The sequence below is a fragment of the Emys orbicularis genome, chromosome 4 (genome assembly GCF_028017835.1).
Source record: "Emys orbicularis isolate rEmyOrb1 chromosome 4, rEmyOrb1.hap1, whole genome shotgun sequence".
In the NCBI taxonomy this organism is placed as follows: Eukaryota; Metazoa; Chordata; order Testudines; family Emydidae; genus Emys; species Emys orbicularis.
The window spans coordinates 51,531,770-51,548,284 of record NC_088686.1 but is presented as its reverse complement, the minus strand read 5'-3'; the positions used below and the strand labels follow the sequence as shown (position 1 = coordinate 51,548,284).

General features: G+C 46.2%; 1 protein-coding gene across 1 annotated transcript in view; it reads left to right on the top strand.

Annotated features, from left to right (window-relative positions):
• SCFD1 (sec1 family domain containing 1) overlaps positions 1 to 16,515 on the top strand; it is a 151,860-nt gene that overhangs the window by 71,024 nt on the left and 64,321 nt on the right. The window contains exon 16 of the mRNA XM_065402604.1: positions 3,572 to 3,642. Within this exon, the coding sequence (XP_065258676.1) occupies positions 3,572 to 3,642 (71 nt within the window). The remainder of the gene's footprint in view (positions 1 to 3,571; positions 3,643 to 16,515) is intronic.

Genomic DNA, 16,515 nt, shown 5'->3' with positions numbered 1-16,515 from the left:
CCAATGATCAAAAACCGCTATAATTATATCGCTCGTGCATGTTGGCAGAGCACATCCACAGTTGGTGCTCTAGCATCAACAGTGAGAGCAGTGCACTGTGGGTAGCTATTCAATTCTGCTACTCGCCACCTTCTGTAGCTAGGAGTTGTGGGAAGGTGGAGTGGATCGCAGTGCATCATGGGTGCGTGCTCAACGTCCCATGATTCATCGTTATGCAGGACTGGGATGACGAGCAGTGGCTGCAGAACTTTTGGATGTGGAAAGTCACCTTCCAGGAACTGTGTGTGGAGCTCGCCCCAGAACTGAGGTGCAAGGACACCAAATGAGAGCTGCCCCTCTTGGTGGAGAAGCACATGGAAATCACTATGTGGGAGCTAGCAACTCCAGACTGCTATCCAGTCAGTCACAAATCAGTTTGCAGTCGGGAAGTCCACCATTGGGGCTGCGCTTAACGCAAGTGTGCAGAGCCATTAATCGCATCCTGCTACGAAGGACTGTGACTCTTGGTAATGTGTGTGAAATAGTGGATGGCTTTGCAGCAATGGGATTCCCTAACTGCGGCGGAGTGATAGATAGCATATATATCCCAATTTTGACCCCAGACCATCTTGTGACAGCAGCAGGGACTGTCTTTTTGCTGTGTGTTTGTACAGTGTCTAGCACAATGGGGTCCTGGTCAGTGATGGGGACTCCTAAGCAGTACCACAACACACATAATCACATTTTTGCACATAAATAACTTATGCTAATGAAAGCTAGGTGTGTGATTCTAAATGAGAATAGATCAGGGGTCAGCAACGTTTGGCACGCGGCTCGCCAGGGTAAGCACCCTGGCGGGCCAGGCCAGTTTATTTACCTGCTGACGTGGCAGGTTCGGCCGATCGCGGCCTCCACTGGCTGCGGTTCGCCGTCCCGGGCCAATGGGGGCGGCGGGAAGCCACGGCCAGCACATCCCTCGCCCGCGCCGCTTCTCGCTGCCCCCATTGGCCCGGGACGGCGAACCGCGGCGAGTGGGGGCCGCGATCGGCCGAACCTGCCATGTCAGAAAGTAAATAAACTGGCCCGGCCCGCCAGGGTGCTTACCCTGGCGAGCCGTGTGCCAAATGTTGCCGACCACTGGAATAGATGCACAAGAATGTAGTGGTGATGCTGATGCTAAGACTTGAATCCAATGTGCATCAAACTTACAGGTAGCTTGAAATGAAATGCAGATGACTGACAAGGTAGTGGGAAGGAGTTTGTACCGTATATAATTTATTTTCCTTCTCAAAGACTTGCATTTGAGTGTAGTTGGTAACAACATATCCATAAAAGTTTTATCCAGACAGTGTTGTATTGTCAACTTCCATACTCTAAATGCTGTATAATTTTCCCCAGAGAAAACTGAAGCGGTCTTCAGAATTGGCACATACTTATACATAATTGGTAGCTAACCTACCAACAAATTTGTTACATTTTTAAAAATTGTTTTACTTCTAAAATGTGCCAAAGTCTGAACTTCATGCATAAAAATTACATTGAGCATACTTCCTATTTTAAAAGCATATTGTATTGCTCATTACGTTGACTTTGCTTATTAAAGCTATTATGGCATTTGGAAAGAAGTCTGAGTAACTTCATCTGATTCTACAATGTTTTTTTTCATTTAACAGAATATCCATTTTGTTAGCATATCCACATATGCAGTAAAGGAGCTGGAGACTGTGTGTGTGTGTGTGTGTGTGTGTGTGTGTGTGTGTGTGTGTGTGTGTGTGTGTGTGTGTGTGTGTGTGTGTGTAAAACAGGCAAAATGGCTATATTTATAGTGTTTGCTTGACATAAGTAGGGAGGCTTGAATAATGTCTAGCCAAGGATACCTGCTTCAGTAAATTTCCAAATAGACAGTGATCAGCAATACCAAATGTCGCTTGTTCAGTAGTCTTATTTTAACTGAAAAGTAAAGCATTACTCTAATCCAGGGGTCAGCAACCTTTCAGAAGTGGTATGCCGAGTCTTCATTTATTCACTCTAATTTAAGGTTTTGCGTGCCAGTAATACATTTTAATGTTTTTAGAAGGTCTCTTTCTATAAGTCTATAATATATAAATAAACTATTGTTGTATGTAAAGTAAATAAGGTTTTTAAAATGCTTAAGAAGCTTCATTTAAAATCAAATTAAAATGCAGAGACCCCCCAGACCGGTGGCCAGGACCCGGGCAGTGTGAGTGCCACTGAAAATCAGCTTGCATGCCGCCTTTGGTTGACTACCCCTGCTGTAGTCCAATAAAATATGTTGGGCTTTTCTAAACATATCTGGAATCAAGTGTTTAAAGTATTAACTTTGTACTTTCTCCTTTGTGTCACTCATACTTTACTTGTTTACTCTGTTTTTGCAACAACCTCAATACATTATTTTTTAAAGAATTGACAATCGTTTTCTATATGCCAGACGTTTGCATTGTTTATTTATATCAGATACCTGCAGGACTTACTGTCATATTTCAGGTACCATTTCCATTCTATGTGAAATTTGTATTATTTTTTCTAGAGATATCAGTAAAATCAGAACTTGTATCTGCCACCTCCCTTCCTCCATCCTAAAACACACATTTCAATTTTAGGAAAGACTTAAACAACGTTGTGTGCCATCCTCGTTTTTGCTGATCACTTCTGTTTTGGTTGCATTTCCATTTCCAAGTTTCATGCATTTACATTAAGTTCTGTGCACTCGTGTGTACAGACACTTATGGGAGTGACAGAGTACAGGCGAGTCTCATCTTACGCTGGGGTTACGTTCCGCTGTCAGCACGTAAAGTGAAAATCACATTTAGTCAAAATTACATTGAGTGTAATGGCGGGTGGAATCGCCCGCACTACAGGTAAAGTATTTAAATTATTTTTCTCTTTTTTTTGTTTTTTTGTTTTTTGCCGACCGCGCAAAGCTGAATTCGCGCATGTTAAATGCGTGTAAGATGACTCACCTGTACTTACATTTTGACTCCTGAATAAGCAAGGTGAAGAACAGAGTAAACGAGAAGGACAGAGGAAATTATGAAATTCTAGATATTGTTGGGATCCAGATGGTATGACATTCCCGTGGGCAACAAAATGAAAAAAACCCTGTAAATGTGTGGGAGATATTAAGATTTTTTTTTTTGGCTGAAGCCTCATGTAAATTTCTGAAGCTTATGAGGGTAAAGATTTCATTTCAGTCAAACTTTAGGTCTTTGTAGCAAAACTGAATAACTCATAGAGCATATCATAATTACTTTTACTTTGTCTTCTACTACTACAGAAGTTTGATACTTCACGGTTTATCCCAGTAGAACTACTCCAAGCCAAAATAGTTATTATACATAACTACTCTTCAGAGGTTTTGAGCTATTCTAAGGCAGTTTTTCAGTGAGGTTGTTGAGTGGGTATTTATCACTTTATAGACAACATAAACATTTTTTGTTGTATAACCTTTTCTAAACTCATTACAATTATTATGATCCAAGGGCTCAATATATGTAATACAGAATAGTACACTACTTAGTAGCATAGTTTATAACTTGATTTGAAAAAAGAAACCCTTGTTTTTCCTCTACAGCGGGAACTCCAGAAGACAAGATGCGATTGTTTCTTATCTATTACATAAACTCAGTGCAGGCACCATCAGAGGTATGTTCTTTATATCTTAATAAAACAAAAATAATTGTTTGCAAAATTTGTGCTAAATTGGTATTTCATAAGGAATTAAATGAATGCCTTTGCCAAACACCTACTTTTTCTTCTCAAGAAAAATATACTACAGTCTTGTAGGATTGAATCTATTTACAGTCAAAGTTTTACAGAAGTATTTATTACTACCAGGGATATTACTGCCCAGTTATGAAATATAACTAAACACATGGATCATGATAATGTGGATATGATTCAAATAGTAAGAATATCACTTTTTAAAATACTTAAATCAAGTTTACACCAGCAAAATTTGGTACAGTTTCTGTTATTGGGATACATTACGCAGTTGAGATGGACATTACAAAACTTTTTCCACTTTTTACTCCATCCCTGACTATCCAGAAAGAGTTGCATTTTCTGAACAACAACATATATTTCTTGGGGCTCCACACTAAGATGGTTTCTAAGGCTTTGATCCCTGAGTAATTCAGGAAGCATTTTTTGCATATATTTCTTCAGAAACTAATCTGCGTAAGAATACTATTATTATTTATTTTTGTGCCAAGTAACACAATCTGGTACCATGCTGTGTAATTACGAAATGTTAATCTAACACATTCGCTAATTCTTAATGTGCAGGATTTAACCATATGGCTCCTGTTAAATAAATGTAATTAAACTCTACTGTGTCAAATTCAAGTATAATGTAAACTGGTTTTAAAATAGATCCAGCCTGAATTACAAATCATATTTTAGTGACGTTCTGTGTGAATTATTTACATTAAATAATGTAATAGCTAAAGTTAGGGTTTTTCAAAACAGCTTAAGGTAGTTAGGCACCTTGAATTTCATTGCCATTTCAGTGCCTACCTCCCTTAAGCTTCTTTGAAAATCCCAGCCTATTTTTTAAGACATTTTAAGATCCTATGCTCTTACATTGTGTCTAAGGGTATGTCTACACTACGAAATTAGGTCAATTTTATAGAAGTTGATTTTTAGAAACCGATTTTATACAGTCGATTGCGAATGTCCACCCTAAGCGCATTAAATCGGCGGAGTGCGTCCTCTCTACCATGGCTAGCATCGAATTAGAGAGTGGTGCACTGTGGGTAGCTATCCCACAGTTCCCGCAATCTCCACTGCCCATTGGAATTCTGGGCTAAGCTCCCAATGCCTGATGGGGCAAAAACATTGTCGCAGGTGGTTTGGGGTACATGTCGTCAGGCCTCCTTCCCTCCGTGAAAGCAACGGCAGACAACTGTTTCGCGCCTTTTTTTCCTGGGTTACCCGTGCAGACGCCATACCACGGCAAGCATGGAGCCCGCTCAGCTCACCGTCACCGTACGTCTTCTGGGTGCTGCTGGCAGACCTCAGTGAGGTCAATCGGGACACCTGGACAGACATGGCTGTCCTCCTCTTAGAGCACTGAATGGGAGCCAGAGACTCCAGGTCATTCTCTTCTTTAAGTTGGTCTCATGGAGATTCAGTCCTGCCTGGAATATCATGGGAGCTGGAGGCTTCTGCCTCAGGCTGCTCTCCCAGCCGGCAGCACCGCGCGATCGCACCTACCCCAGCCTACCCCTTGCTCCCATGGCTCATGAAGCCTGGTCAGTAGTAAGGAGCAATTCAACTATAGACTGAGCAAGTGCAGAATGGTGGTAGAATGTGCCTTTGGACATTTAAAAGCTCGCTGGTGCTGTTTGCTGACTAGATCACACGTCAGCGCAACCAACATTCCCATTGTTATTGCTGCTTGCTGTGTGCTCCATAATATCTGAGAGTAAGGGGGAGACATTTATGGCGGGGTGGGAGGTTGAGGCAAATCTCCTGGCGTCTAATTTTGAGTAGCCATACATCAGGGCGATTAGAAGAGCACAGCAAGGCATGCTGCGCATCAGAGAGGCTTTGAAAACTAGTTTCATGACTGGCCAGGCTTCGGCATGATTGTTGAGTGTGTTTCTCCTTGATGCAAACCCGCCCCCTTTGTTGATTTTAATTCCCTGTAAGCCAACCACCCTCCCCCCTTCGAAATAAAGTAACTATTGTTTTGAAACCATGCATTCTTTATTAATTTAAAAAAAAATGAAATAACGGACAAGGTAGCTGGGGTGGGGGAGGAGGGAAGGACAAGGCCACATTGCTTGTTGTAGCCACACTAAAAATCAAACTGTTTGAATGACAGCCTTCTGTTGCTTGGGCCATCCTCTGGAGTGGAGTGGCTGGGTGCCCGGAACCTCCTCTCCCCCCCCCCCCCCCCCCACGTTCTTGGGCATCTGGGTGAGAAGGCTATGGAACATGGGGAGGAGGGTAGGCGGTTATACAGTGGATGCAACAGGGGTCTGTGCTCTTGTTGGCTTTCCTGCAGTTCCAGCAGACGCTTCATCATGTCCATTTGCTCCTCCAGCAGACGCTTCATCGTGTCCGTTTGCTCCCCCATTAGCCTCAGCATCGCGTCCTGCCTCCGCTTTTCACGCTCACTTAATTCTTTCCTGTCCTGTGCCACTGAATGACTCCATGCATTAAGCTGTGCAGGAGGATTGCATGAGCTCGGAAAACATGTCATCGAGAGTGCGGGTTTTTTCGCCTTCTAATCTGCGATAACCTCAGGGACGGAGATGATAGGGGGAGTGTAGAAACATTCTACGGTCTATGATTCTGGGGGGACTGCATGGTAACCTGTGCTGCAGAGTGCTGCTGAATTCGCCACGCTGACCAAACAAGATTCAAATTCAAAAGTTCCCGGGGCTTTTCCTGTGTACCTGGCTAGTGCAACGGAGTTCAAAGTGCTGTCCAGAGAGGTCACAATTGAGCACTCTGGGATAGCTCCCCCAAATTTGACCCAGCAAGGTCGATTTTAGCGCTACTCCCCTCACCAGGGAGGCGTACAGAAGTCGATTTTAAGAGCCCTTTAAGTCGATGAAACGGGGTTGGTTGTGTGGACGCATTCATTTTAAAATCGACCTAACGCAGTTAAATTCGACCTAGCCCCCTAGTGTAGACCAGGGCTAAGAGGCTCAGCACAGAACTCACAGCCCAGAGGGAGTGGAGGCATATGGTGGGGGGAGGGATAGCTCAGTGGTTTGAGCATTGGCCTGCTAAACCCAGGGTTGTGAGTTCAATCCTTGAGGGGGCCACTTAGGGATCTGGGGCAAAAATCAGTACTTGGTCCTGCTAGTGAAGGCAGGAGGCTGGACTCAATGATGACCTTTCGAGGTCCCTTCCAGTTCTATGAGATAGGTATATCTCCGTATATTATTACTTTATTATTATGGTGGCTTTAAGCTGTCTTGTGCCCTTATGATCCTGGGTTGCTCCAGGGACTGACCAGCTCTCCAGCATAACTTAGACACCCCTAGGGGCCTGTCTGAGTTACCCTACAGGCTACAGCACTGCCCAAAATCTCTGCCGTGCTGAGTGCTGCAACTCCCAGCATACATCCTTCACTGGGGCTTGCAAAGGAGGCAGGTTTATAGCTATGTTCCTCAGAGTGTGCTCCAGGGGACATCTTCCCGAGCCAGATTCAGGGCTTTTAGGGTCTCTTTATGCTGCTTCTGCCCTTTTATGTAAAATGAAGGGAACAAATGGAGGCGAAGCTCTCCAGCATTGTTAGAAATCATAATAGTTGAAAATAATTTCCTTATTTTCTTACCTACCAAAACTGTAGTTTGGGATTTGTTGATGTAAATAATTAGCTTATCATAAAGAATAGCTCATTTAACAATGGCAACAGCTACAGGGGAAATTTTTTAATGCAAATAGTACTGTCGTGTTTTACAATTTTCAAATAAATTAACTGCTTGAACATCGGCTTGAAAACTTTAAAAAGGTTTGGCTAATCTCAGAAGCAGCCTAGATTTTCTAAAATCTGTCTTCACTTTTTGCTGTTATTATTTTATTTAAACTGTGTATCTAATTCCATTTAATGTTTTAATATGGTAAATAGAATATATAGAAATAATTTTTCTCAATACTGAAAATAACCCAGTGTTAAAATCCATTACAATATATTGTGTGATTCTAGAAGCTATTATTCAAACAATTCTAATAAATTCAGATAGGGAAAAGTAGAATAAACATCTGAACAAAATAAGTCACCATGAAGAGTGTGATAGAATGTTGTTGTTTCTTTTTGTAGTAGTAATAACTGTAATATAACACTTTACAAAAGTTAATTCAGTGTGAATTTGGACTTCTGCACTGGCATGTGGTGATCATGGTCACTTGTTTTCATGTATAAGTTGTTGTTCTTCTTCAAGTGATGGTCCCTATTGTGTTCACGAGGTTTACACATATGCACCATGCGTCTGGAGTTGGAAAATTTGAAATAGTGTCCATTGGTCCGCACATATGCACTCGCTTGTCCTGTGCTTCCATCCAAGGCAATAAAAGGTGGGTCAGGCTGACCGAGTCTTTAGTTCCTTCTCACCACCGCACATGGTCTGGATCAGAACTCTGTCTCCTCATCTCTAGTCGGGAGATAAGGAAGCACTCCCATAAGCATGGGACTAAGTCTTTGTCCAAATCAAAGAAGATGGATGCTCCTTCCACCCACTTGGCCCAAGGAGACAAAGAATGTTCTGAATCCCACAGGCATGAGAGAAAAACACACAAACAATGGAACCCAGAGGTTCTGGACACTGATGCGTTGGTACCACCATCTCTGGCACCCCACATGACACAAGACCCTCTCTCACCGAGAAAGATCACAGTGCTAATACCAATAACTGGGAAAGAGAGTGCCTCTCATCAGGGAGATCCGGAACCGTAGCTGGACCCAGGCCTTTCCGGATCTGGAATCACCCCCTTCATCAGGCCCATCCACTTCTACAGTGATTATATCTCCACCAAGAGACTGCTTCCAATACGGGTTCCCTCACCCTCCGCACCGATGCTTTACACTCTTCCATCAGCTCTGACAATATCACCATTAGAACCGGAAGATGAAAAATGTCTCCACTTGGCGAAGTGGAAATGTTTCACTTCTTGGGCTCAGTGCTATCACCTCCCCCTCAACTCCATCTCGATCCCTACCGTCCTGGACTACCCCCTGGAACTTAAGACATCAGGCCTTGCTCTCAGGCCTGTCCAGGTCCACCTATGGATTGGCGCTTGTTATTTACTCATCCCATCACCACCCACTTCTTGAAAGGGTTACTGAACAGCTTCCTGCCTGTGTTTTCTCCCCCCTCTCCCTTGTGCTCTCTGCCCTCACCAGGCCCCCCTTTGAGCCTCTGGCTATGTGCTCCCTCTCCCACCTCTCCATGAAGGTCATCTTCCTCATGGCTATCACTTCTGCTAGGCGGGTCAGTGAATTGGCAGCTATGATGGTCAATCCCCCCCGCTCACCCGCATATGTGGTTTTTCATAAAGACAAGGTTTCCTTATATTCTTTACCCCAAATTCCTCCTGAGGGTGGTCTCTGAGTTCCACCTCAACTAATCAATTCACTTCCCAGTCTTCCATCTTAAGCCGCATGCCACTCTTGTGGACAGGTCCCTGCACTCGAGAAATAAATGGTCAGTTTTCAGAATGGAGAGAGGTAAATAGTGGTGTTCCCCAGGAGTCTGTACTGGGACCAGTACTTTTCAACATATTCATAAATGATCTGGAAAAGAAGTAAACAGTGAGGTGGCAAAATTTGCAGATGATACATAACTACTCAGATAGTTAAGTCCAAAGCAGACTGTGAAGAGCTACAAAGGGACCTCACAAAACTGGGTGACTGGGCAACAAAATGGCAGATGAAATTGAATGTTGAAAATGCAAAGTAATGCACATTGGAAAACATAATCCCAACTATACATATAAAATGATGGGGTCTAAATTCACTGTTACCACTCAAGAAAGAGATCTTGGAGTCATTGTGGATAGTTCTCTGAAAACATCCACTCAATGTGCAGCGGCAGTCAAAAAAGCTAACAATGTTGGGAATCATTAAAAAAGGGATAGATAAGAAGGCAGAAAATATCATATTGCCTCTATACAAATCCATGGTACATCCACATCTTGAATACTTCATGCAGATCTGGTTGCCCCATATCAAAAAAAGATATATTGGAATTAAAGGTACAGAAAAGGGCAACAGAAATGCCTAGGGGTATGGAACAGCTTCCATATGAGGAGAGATTAATAACACTGGGATTTTTCAGCTTGGAAAAGAGATGACTAAGAGGGGAATATGATAAAGGTCTATAAAATCATGACTGGTGTGAAGAAAGTAAATAAGGAAGTGTTATTTATTCCTTCTCATAAGAACTAGGGGTCACCAAATGAAATTAATAGGCAGAAGATTTAAAACAAACAAAAGGAAGTATTTCTTCACACAACACACAGTCAACCTGTGGAACTCTTTGCCAGAGGATGTTTGTTGTGACGGCCAAGACTATAATAGAGTTCCAAAAAGAACTAAAGTTCATGGAGGATAGGTCCATAGCCTGGCTATTAGCCAGGGTGGGCAGGGATGGTGTCCCTAGCCTCTGTTTGCCAGAAGCTGGGAATGGGCAACGGGATGGATCACTTGATGATTACCTGTTCTGTTCATTCCCTCTGGGGCATCTGGCTTGGGGCATCTAGCTTTGGCCACTGTCAGAAGAGAGGATACTGGGCTAGATGGACCATTGGTCTGACCCAGTATGGCCGTTCATGTGTTCTTATGACGTCTGCCGTGTGCTTGCATTCTGCCTCGACAGAACCCATGCCTTTCGTGCCTGTTCATGGCCATTGTGGACTGGCCCCGGCGCAAAGCCCTATATTCTCAGTGCATCTCAAAGTGGGTCTCTGCATGCATCCAAGTGTGCTATGCATGGCTAACACTCCACTGCCTGGCAGATTATGGTGCATTCAACACAGGCGCAGGTGGTCACATCTGCCTCTCTGGCAGACACATCCTGGCATAACATTCCGTGCATACCTTGACCTCCCATTACTCCATCACCCAGAGGGCAGCAGAATTTGCAGTTCTGAACCATGCCGTCCCACAGACTGCGATACCTATTGCATCCTCGCACCCCCCCTCCACACGGATCACTGCATAATACTCACCCGCATTTGGAATACATATAGGGACCATCACTCGAAGAAGAGGAGGTTACTTACCTGTAACTGGAGATTCTTTGAGATGTGTGGTCCCTATTTGTATTCCAATACCCACCGTCCATCCCCTCTGCTGCAGACCATGCTGCTCAATGATAAGAGGGTGGCTGATGGGGTGCCATCCTGCACAGCCTCATTTCTCCTGGAACACAAGGCTAGGTATGAAGTACATGTGGGTCAACGGATACTGCTACAGAAAACTTCCGGCGCATGGTGTGTATGTGCATCCGTGTTTGTAATACAAATAGGGACCACACATCTTGAAGAACCTCCAGTTACAGGTAAGTAACCTCCTCCGTTTCCACATTGACCAAGTTATCCGCCTTCCTGTGTTTTTTCCAAAAGCCACACCAGGAAGATGCTCTCCTTATCTTGAACATTAGAAAGGCATTAGAACCAAACCATTTAGAAAGTCTCCTAGAACATTTATACCAATTGCAAACAGATCCAAAAGATCCACAATCTCCACCCAAAGACTTTCAAAGTGGGTTTCCAGTTGTATTCTTATGTTACCAGGCTGCTAATGTTCCAGTGCTCCCTTCCTTCCTTCCACCCCCCCCTCCCGCCCCAGAATAATAGCCAATTCTGCAAGATCTTAAGCAGCCTCCATGGCACTATTACAGAATGTTTCAGTTGCTGAAATTTGCAAAACAGCAACCTGGGCATCACTTCACACTTTTTTCCAAACACTACACCCTGGTACACACATGTAGATCAGACACTGCTGTTGGTATGAAGTCCTTTCTTTAGTGTTGGATCCAGTTCCAAAGCCCCCTCTTCCTTTAGTGGATAATCCTCAGAAGTCACCTGAAGTGGAGCACCCATTGGGACGCTACTCAAAGGAGGAGAGGTTACTCACTTCATGCAATTACTGGAGTTCTTAGAGATGTGTGTCCCGATGGGTGTTCAATTACGCACCCCCCTTCCCTTCTGTTTCAGCATTTCGTCTTGTGGGACTGCATGGTAGGGAGGATGGTTCACCCACACAGCTACGTATATCCTCAGTGTAAGCCATGAGTATGTTTGGAGCTTGTGCATGGGCCAAATGGGCACTGCTACTGAAAATCTTTGATCAAAGGCACATGAGGTGTATGCACACCTGAAATGGAGCACCCATAGGGATACACACCTTGAAGAACTCCAGGGTATGTCTACACTACGAAATTAGGTCGAATTTATAGAAGCCGGTTTTATAGATACCGGTTTTATACAGTCGATTGTGTGTGTCCCCACATAAAATGCTCTAAGTGCATAAAGCTGGCGGACCGCGTCCACAGTACCGAGGCTAGCATCGACTTCCGGAGCGTTGCACTGTGGGTAGCTATCCCACAGTTCCCGCAGTCTCCGCCGCCCATTGGAATTCTGGGTTGAGATCCCAATGCCTGATGATGCAAAACAGTGTCGCGGGGGGTTCTGGGTACATGCCGTCAGGCCCCTCCCCCTCCGTCAGAGCAACGGCAGACAATCGATTCGCGCCTTTTTACCTGGGTTACCTGTGCAGACAGCATACCACGGCAAGCATGGAGCCCGCTCAGCTCAGCTCACCATCACTATATGTCATCTGGGTGCCGGCAGACGTGGTACTGCATTGCTACACAGCAGCAGCTAATTGCCTTTTGGCAGTAGACGGTGCAGTATGACTGGTAGCCTTCATCGGCTATCTGGGTGCTGGCAGACGTGGGGCTGCATTGCTACACAGCAGCAGCCCCTTGCCTTTTGGCAGTAGATGGTGTATTACGACTGGTATCCGTCGTCGTCGTACTCCAGTTCAATCAGAGGCACCTGGGCAGACATGCTTTGTCTCCTGGAGACTCAGTCCTGCCGGCAGTCCTATTGAACCGTCTTGACGATGATGGCTAGCAGTCGTAGTACAGTATCTTCTGCCAAGCACCCAGAAGATGCCGAGGGCTATCAGTCATGCTGCACCGTCTGCTGCCAGCTTAAGATGTAAAAAATAGATGTATTCATTTGCTTCCCCCTCTCTCCGTGAAATCAGTGGCCTGCTAAACCCAGGGTTTTGAGTTCAATCTTTGGGGGGGCCATTCTGTGTGACAGTTGTTTGTGTTTCTCCCTGATGCACAGCCACCTTTGTTGATTTTAATTCCCTGTACCTGTACGCCATGTCGTCACTCGCCCCTCCCTCCCTCCATCAGATACTAGTTTCACGCCTTTTTTCAGACCAGACGCCATAGCACTGGGATCATGGAGCCCGCTCAGATCACCGCAGCAATTATGAGCACTATGAACACAACGCGCATTGTCCTGGAGTATATGCAGAGCCAGGACATGCCAAAGCAAAACCAGGACCAGCCAAGGAGGCGATTGCAGCGCGGCGACGAGATTGATGAGGAAATTGACATGGACATAAACCTTTCACAAAGTACAGGCCCCAGCAATGTGGAAATCATGGTGTTACTGGGGCAGGTTCATGCCGTGGAATGCCGATTCTGGGCCCGGGAAACAAGCACAGACTGGTGGGACCACATCGTGCTGCAGGTGTGGGACGATTCCCAGTGGCTGCGAAACTTTCGCATGCGTAAGGGCACTTTCATGGAACTTTGTGACTTGCTTTCCCCAGCCCTGAAGCGCCAGAATACCAGGATGAGAGCAGCCCTCACAGTTGAGAAGCGAGTGGCGATAGCCCTGTGGAAGCTTGCAACGCCAGACAGCTACCGGTCAGTCGGGAATCAATTTGGAGTGGGCAAATCTACTGTGGGGGCTGCTGTGATCCAAGTTGCCAGGGCAATCAAAGACCTGGTGATATCAAGGGTAGTGACTCTGGGAAACGTGCAGGCCATAGTGGATGGCTTTGCTGCAATGGGATTCCCAAACTGTGGTGGGGCGATAGACGGAACCCATATCCCTATCTTGGCACCGGAGCACCAAGCTACCGAGTACATAAACCGCAAGGGGTACTTTTCAATGCTGCTGCAAGCCCTGGTGGATCACAAGGGACGTTTCACCAACATCAACGTGGGATGGCCGGGAAAGGTACATGATGCTCGTGTCTTCAGGCACTCTGGTCTGTTTCGAAAGCTGGAGGAAGGGACTTTCTTCCCGGACCAGAAAATAACCGTTGGGGATGTTGAAATGCCTATCGTGATCCTTGGGGATCCAGCCTACCCCTTAATGCCATGGCTCATGAAGCCGTACACAGGCAGCCTGGACAGTAGTCAGGACCTGTTCAACTATAGGCTGAGCAAGTGCCGAATGGTGGTGGAATGTGCATTTGGACGTTTAAAAGCGCGCTGGCGCAGCTTACTGACTCGCTCAGACCTCAGCGAAAAGAATATCCCCATTGTTGTTGCTGCTTGCTGTGCGCTCCACAATATCTGAGAGAGTAAAGGGGAGACATTTATGGCGGGGTGGGAGGTTGAGGCAAATCGCCTGGCCGCTGATTACACGCAGCCAGACACCAGAGCGGTTAGAAGAGTGCAGCAGGGCGTGGTGCGCATCAGAGAAGCTTTGAAAACGAGTTTTGTGACTGGCCAGGCTACGGTGTGAAACTTCTGTTTGTTTCTCCTTGATGAACCCTCCGCCCCCCCCCCCACCCCCGGTTCACTCAACTTCCCTGTAAACCAACCACACCACCCTCCCCTCCCCCCTTCGAGCACCGCTTGCAGAGGCAATAAAGTCATTGTTACTTTACATTCATGCAATCTTTATTAATTCATCACACAACTAGGGGGATAATTGCCAAGGTAGCCCGGGATGTGTGGGGGAGGAGGGAAGGAAAAGGACACACTGCAGTTTAAAACTTTAAAACTTTAGCACTTATTGAAGGCCAGCCTTCCCATGCTCGGGCAATCATCTGGGGTGGAGTGACTGGGTGGCCGGAGGCCCCCCACCGTGTTCTTGGGCGTCTGGGTGAGGAGGCAATGGGACTTGGGGAGGAGGGCTGTTGGTTACACAGGGGCTGTAGCGGCGGTCTCTGCTCCTGCTGCCTTTCCTGCAGCTCAACCATACGCTGGAGCATATCAGTTTGATGCTCCAGCAGCCGGAGCATCAACTCTTGCCTTCTGTCTACAAGCTGACACCACCTATCATTTTCAGCCCGCAAATCAGCCCGCCACCTCTCCTCTCGTTCATATTGTGCTTTTCTGTAGTCAATCATTGACTGCCTCCACGCATTCTGCTGTGCTCTTTCAGCGTGGGAGGACATCTGGAGCTCCGAGAACATATCATCCTGAGTCCGCCGTTTTCTCCTTCTAATCTTCGCTAGCCTCTGCGAAGGAGAAACATTTGCAGCTGGTGGAGGAGAAGGGAGAGGTGGTTAAGAAAAGACACATTTTAGAGAACAATGGGTACACTCTTTCACGTTAAATTTTGCTGTTCACATTACACAGCACATGTGCTTTCGTTACAAGGTCGCATTTTTCCTCTTATATTGAGGGCCTGCCGGTTTGGTGTGAGAGATCACTCACGCAGTGCCAGGCATCAGATTTCGGCTTGCAGGCAGCCATGGTAAGCCACAGTCTTTTGGCTTTTTTAACCTTCTTAACGTGGGAATGGTTTCAAACAGTAGCGCCCTCATTTCCCATACCAAGCACCCGTTGGGTTGGCCATTTAAAATGGGTTTGCAATGTAAAAGGAGGGGCTGCGGTTTCCGGGTTAACATGCAGCACAAACCCAACTAACCCCCCTCCCCCCCACACCCAATTCTCGGGGATCATCACTTCACCCCTCCCCCCCACCGCGTGGCTAACAGCGGGGAACATTTCTGTTCAGCCGAGCAGGAACGGGCACCTCTGAATGTCCCCTTAATAAAATCACCCCATTTCAACCAGGTGACCGTGAATGATATCACTCTCCTGAGGATAACAAAGAGCGATAAGGAATGGATGTTGTCTGCATGCCAGCAAACACCGGGACCATACGCTGCCATGCTTTGTTATGCAATGATTCCAGACTACGTGCTACTGGCCTGGCGTGGTAAAGTGTCCTACCATGGCGGACGGGATAAGGCAGCCCTCCCCAGAAACCTTTTGCAAAGGCTTTGGGAGTACATGAAGGAGAGCTTTCTGGAGATGTCCCTGGAGGATTTCCGCTCCATCCCCATACATGTTAACAGACTTTTCCAGTAGCTGTACTGGCCGCGATTGGCAGGGCAAATTAATCAATCATTAAACACACTTGCTTTTAAACCATGTGTAATATTTACAAAGGTACACTCACCAGAGTTCCCTTGTGTGCCCTCAGGGTCTGGGAGCACGCCTTGGGTGAGTTTGGGGGTTACTGGTTCCAGGTCCAGGGTGATAAACATATCCTGGCTGTTGGGGAAAACGGTTTCTCCGCTTCCTTGCTGTGAGATATCTTCATTGTCTTCATCCTCATCTTCCTCGTACCCCGAACCCGCTCCCTGTTGCGTGATTCTCCATTGATGGAGTCAAAGCACACGGTTGGGGTAGTGGTGGCTGCACCCCCTAGCATCGCATGCAGCGCCGCGTAGAAGTGGCATGTTTGCGGCTCTGCCCCGGACCTTCCGTTTGCCTCTCTGGCTTTGTGGTATGCTTGCCTTAGCTCCTTAATTTTCACGCGGCACTGCTGTGCGTCCCTGTTATGGCCTCTGTCCTTCATGGCCTTGGAGACCTTTTCTAATATTTTGCCATTTTGTTTACTGCTACAGAGTTCAGCTAGCACTGATTCATCTCCCCATATGGCGAGCAGATCCCGTACCTCCCGTTCGGTCCATGATGGAGCTCTTTTGCGATCCTGGGACTCCATCACGGTTACCTGTGCTGATGAGCTCTGCATGGTCACCTGTGCTCTCCACGCTGG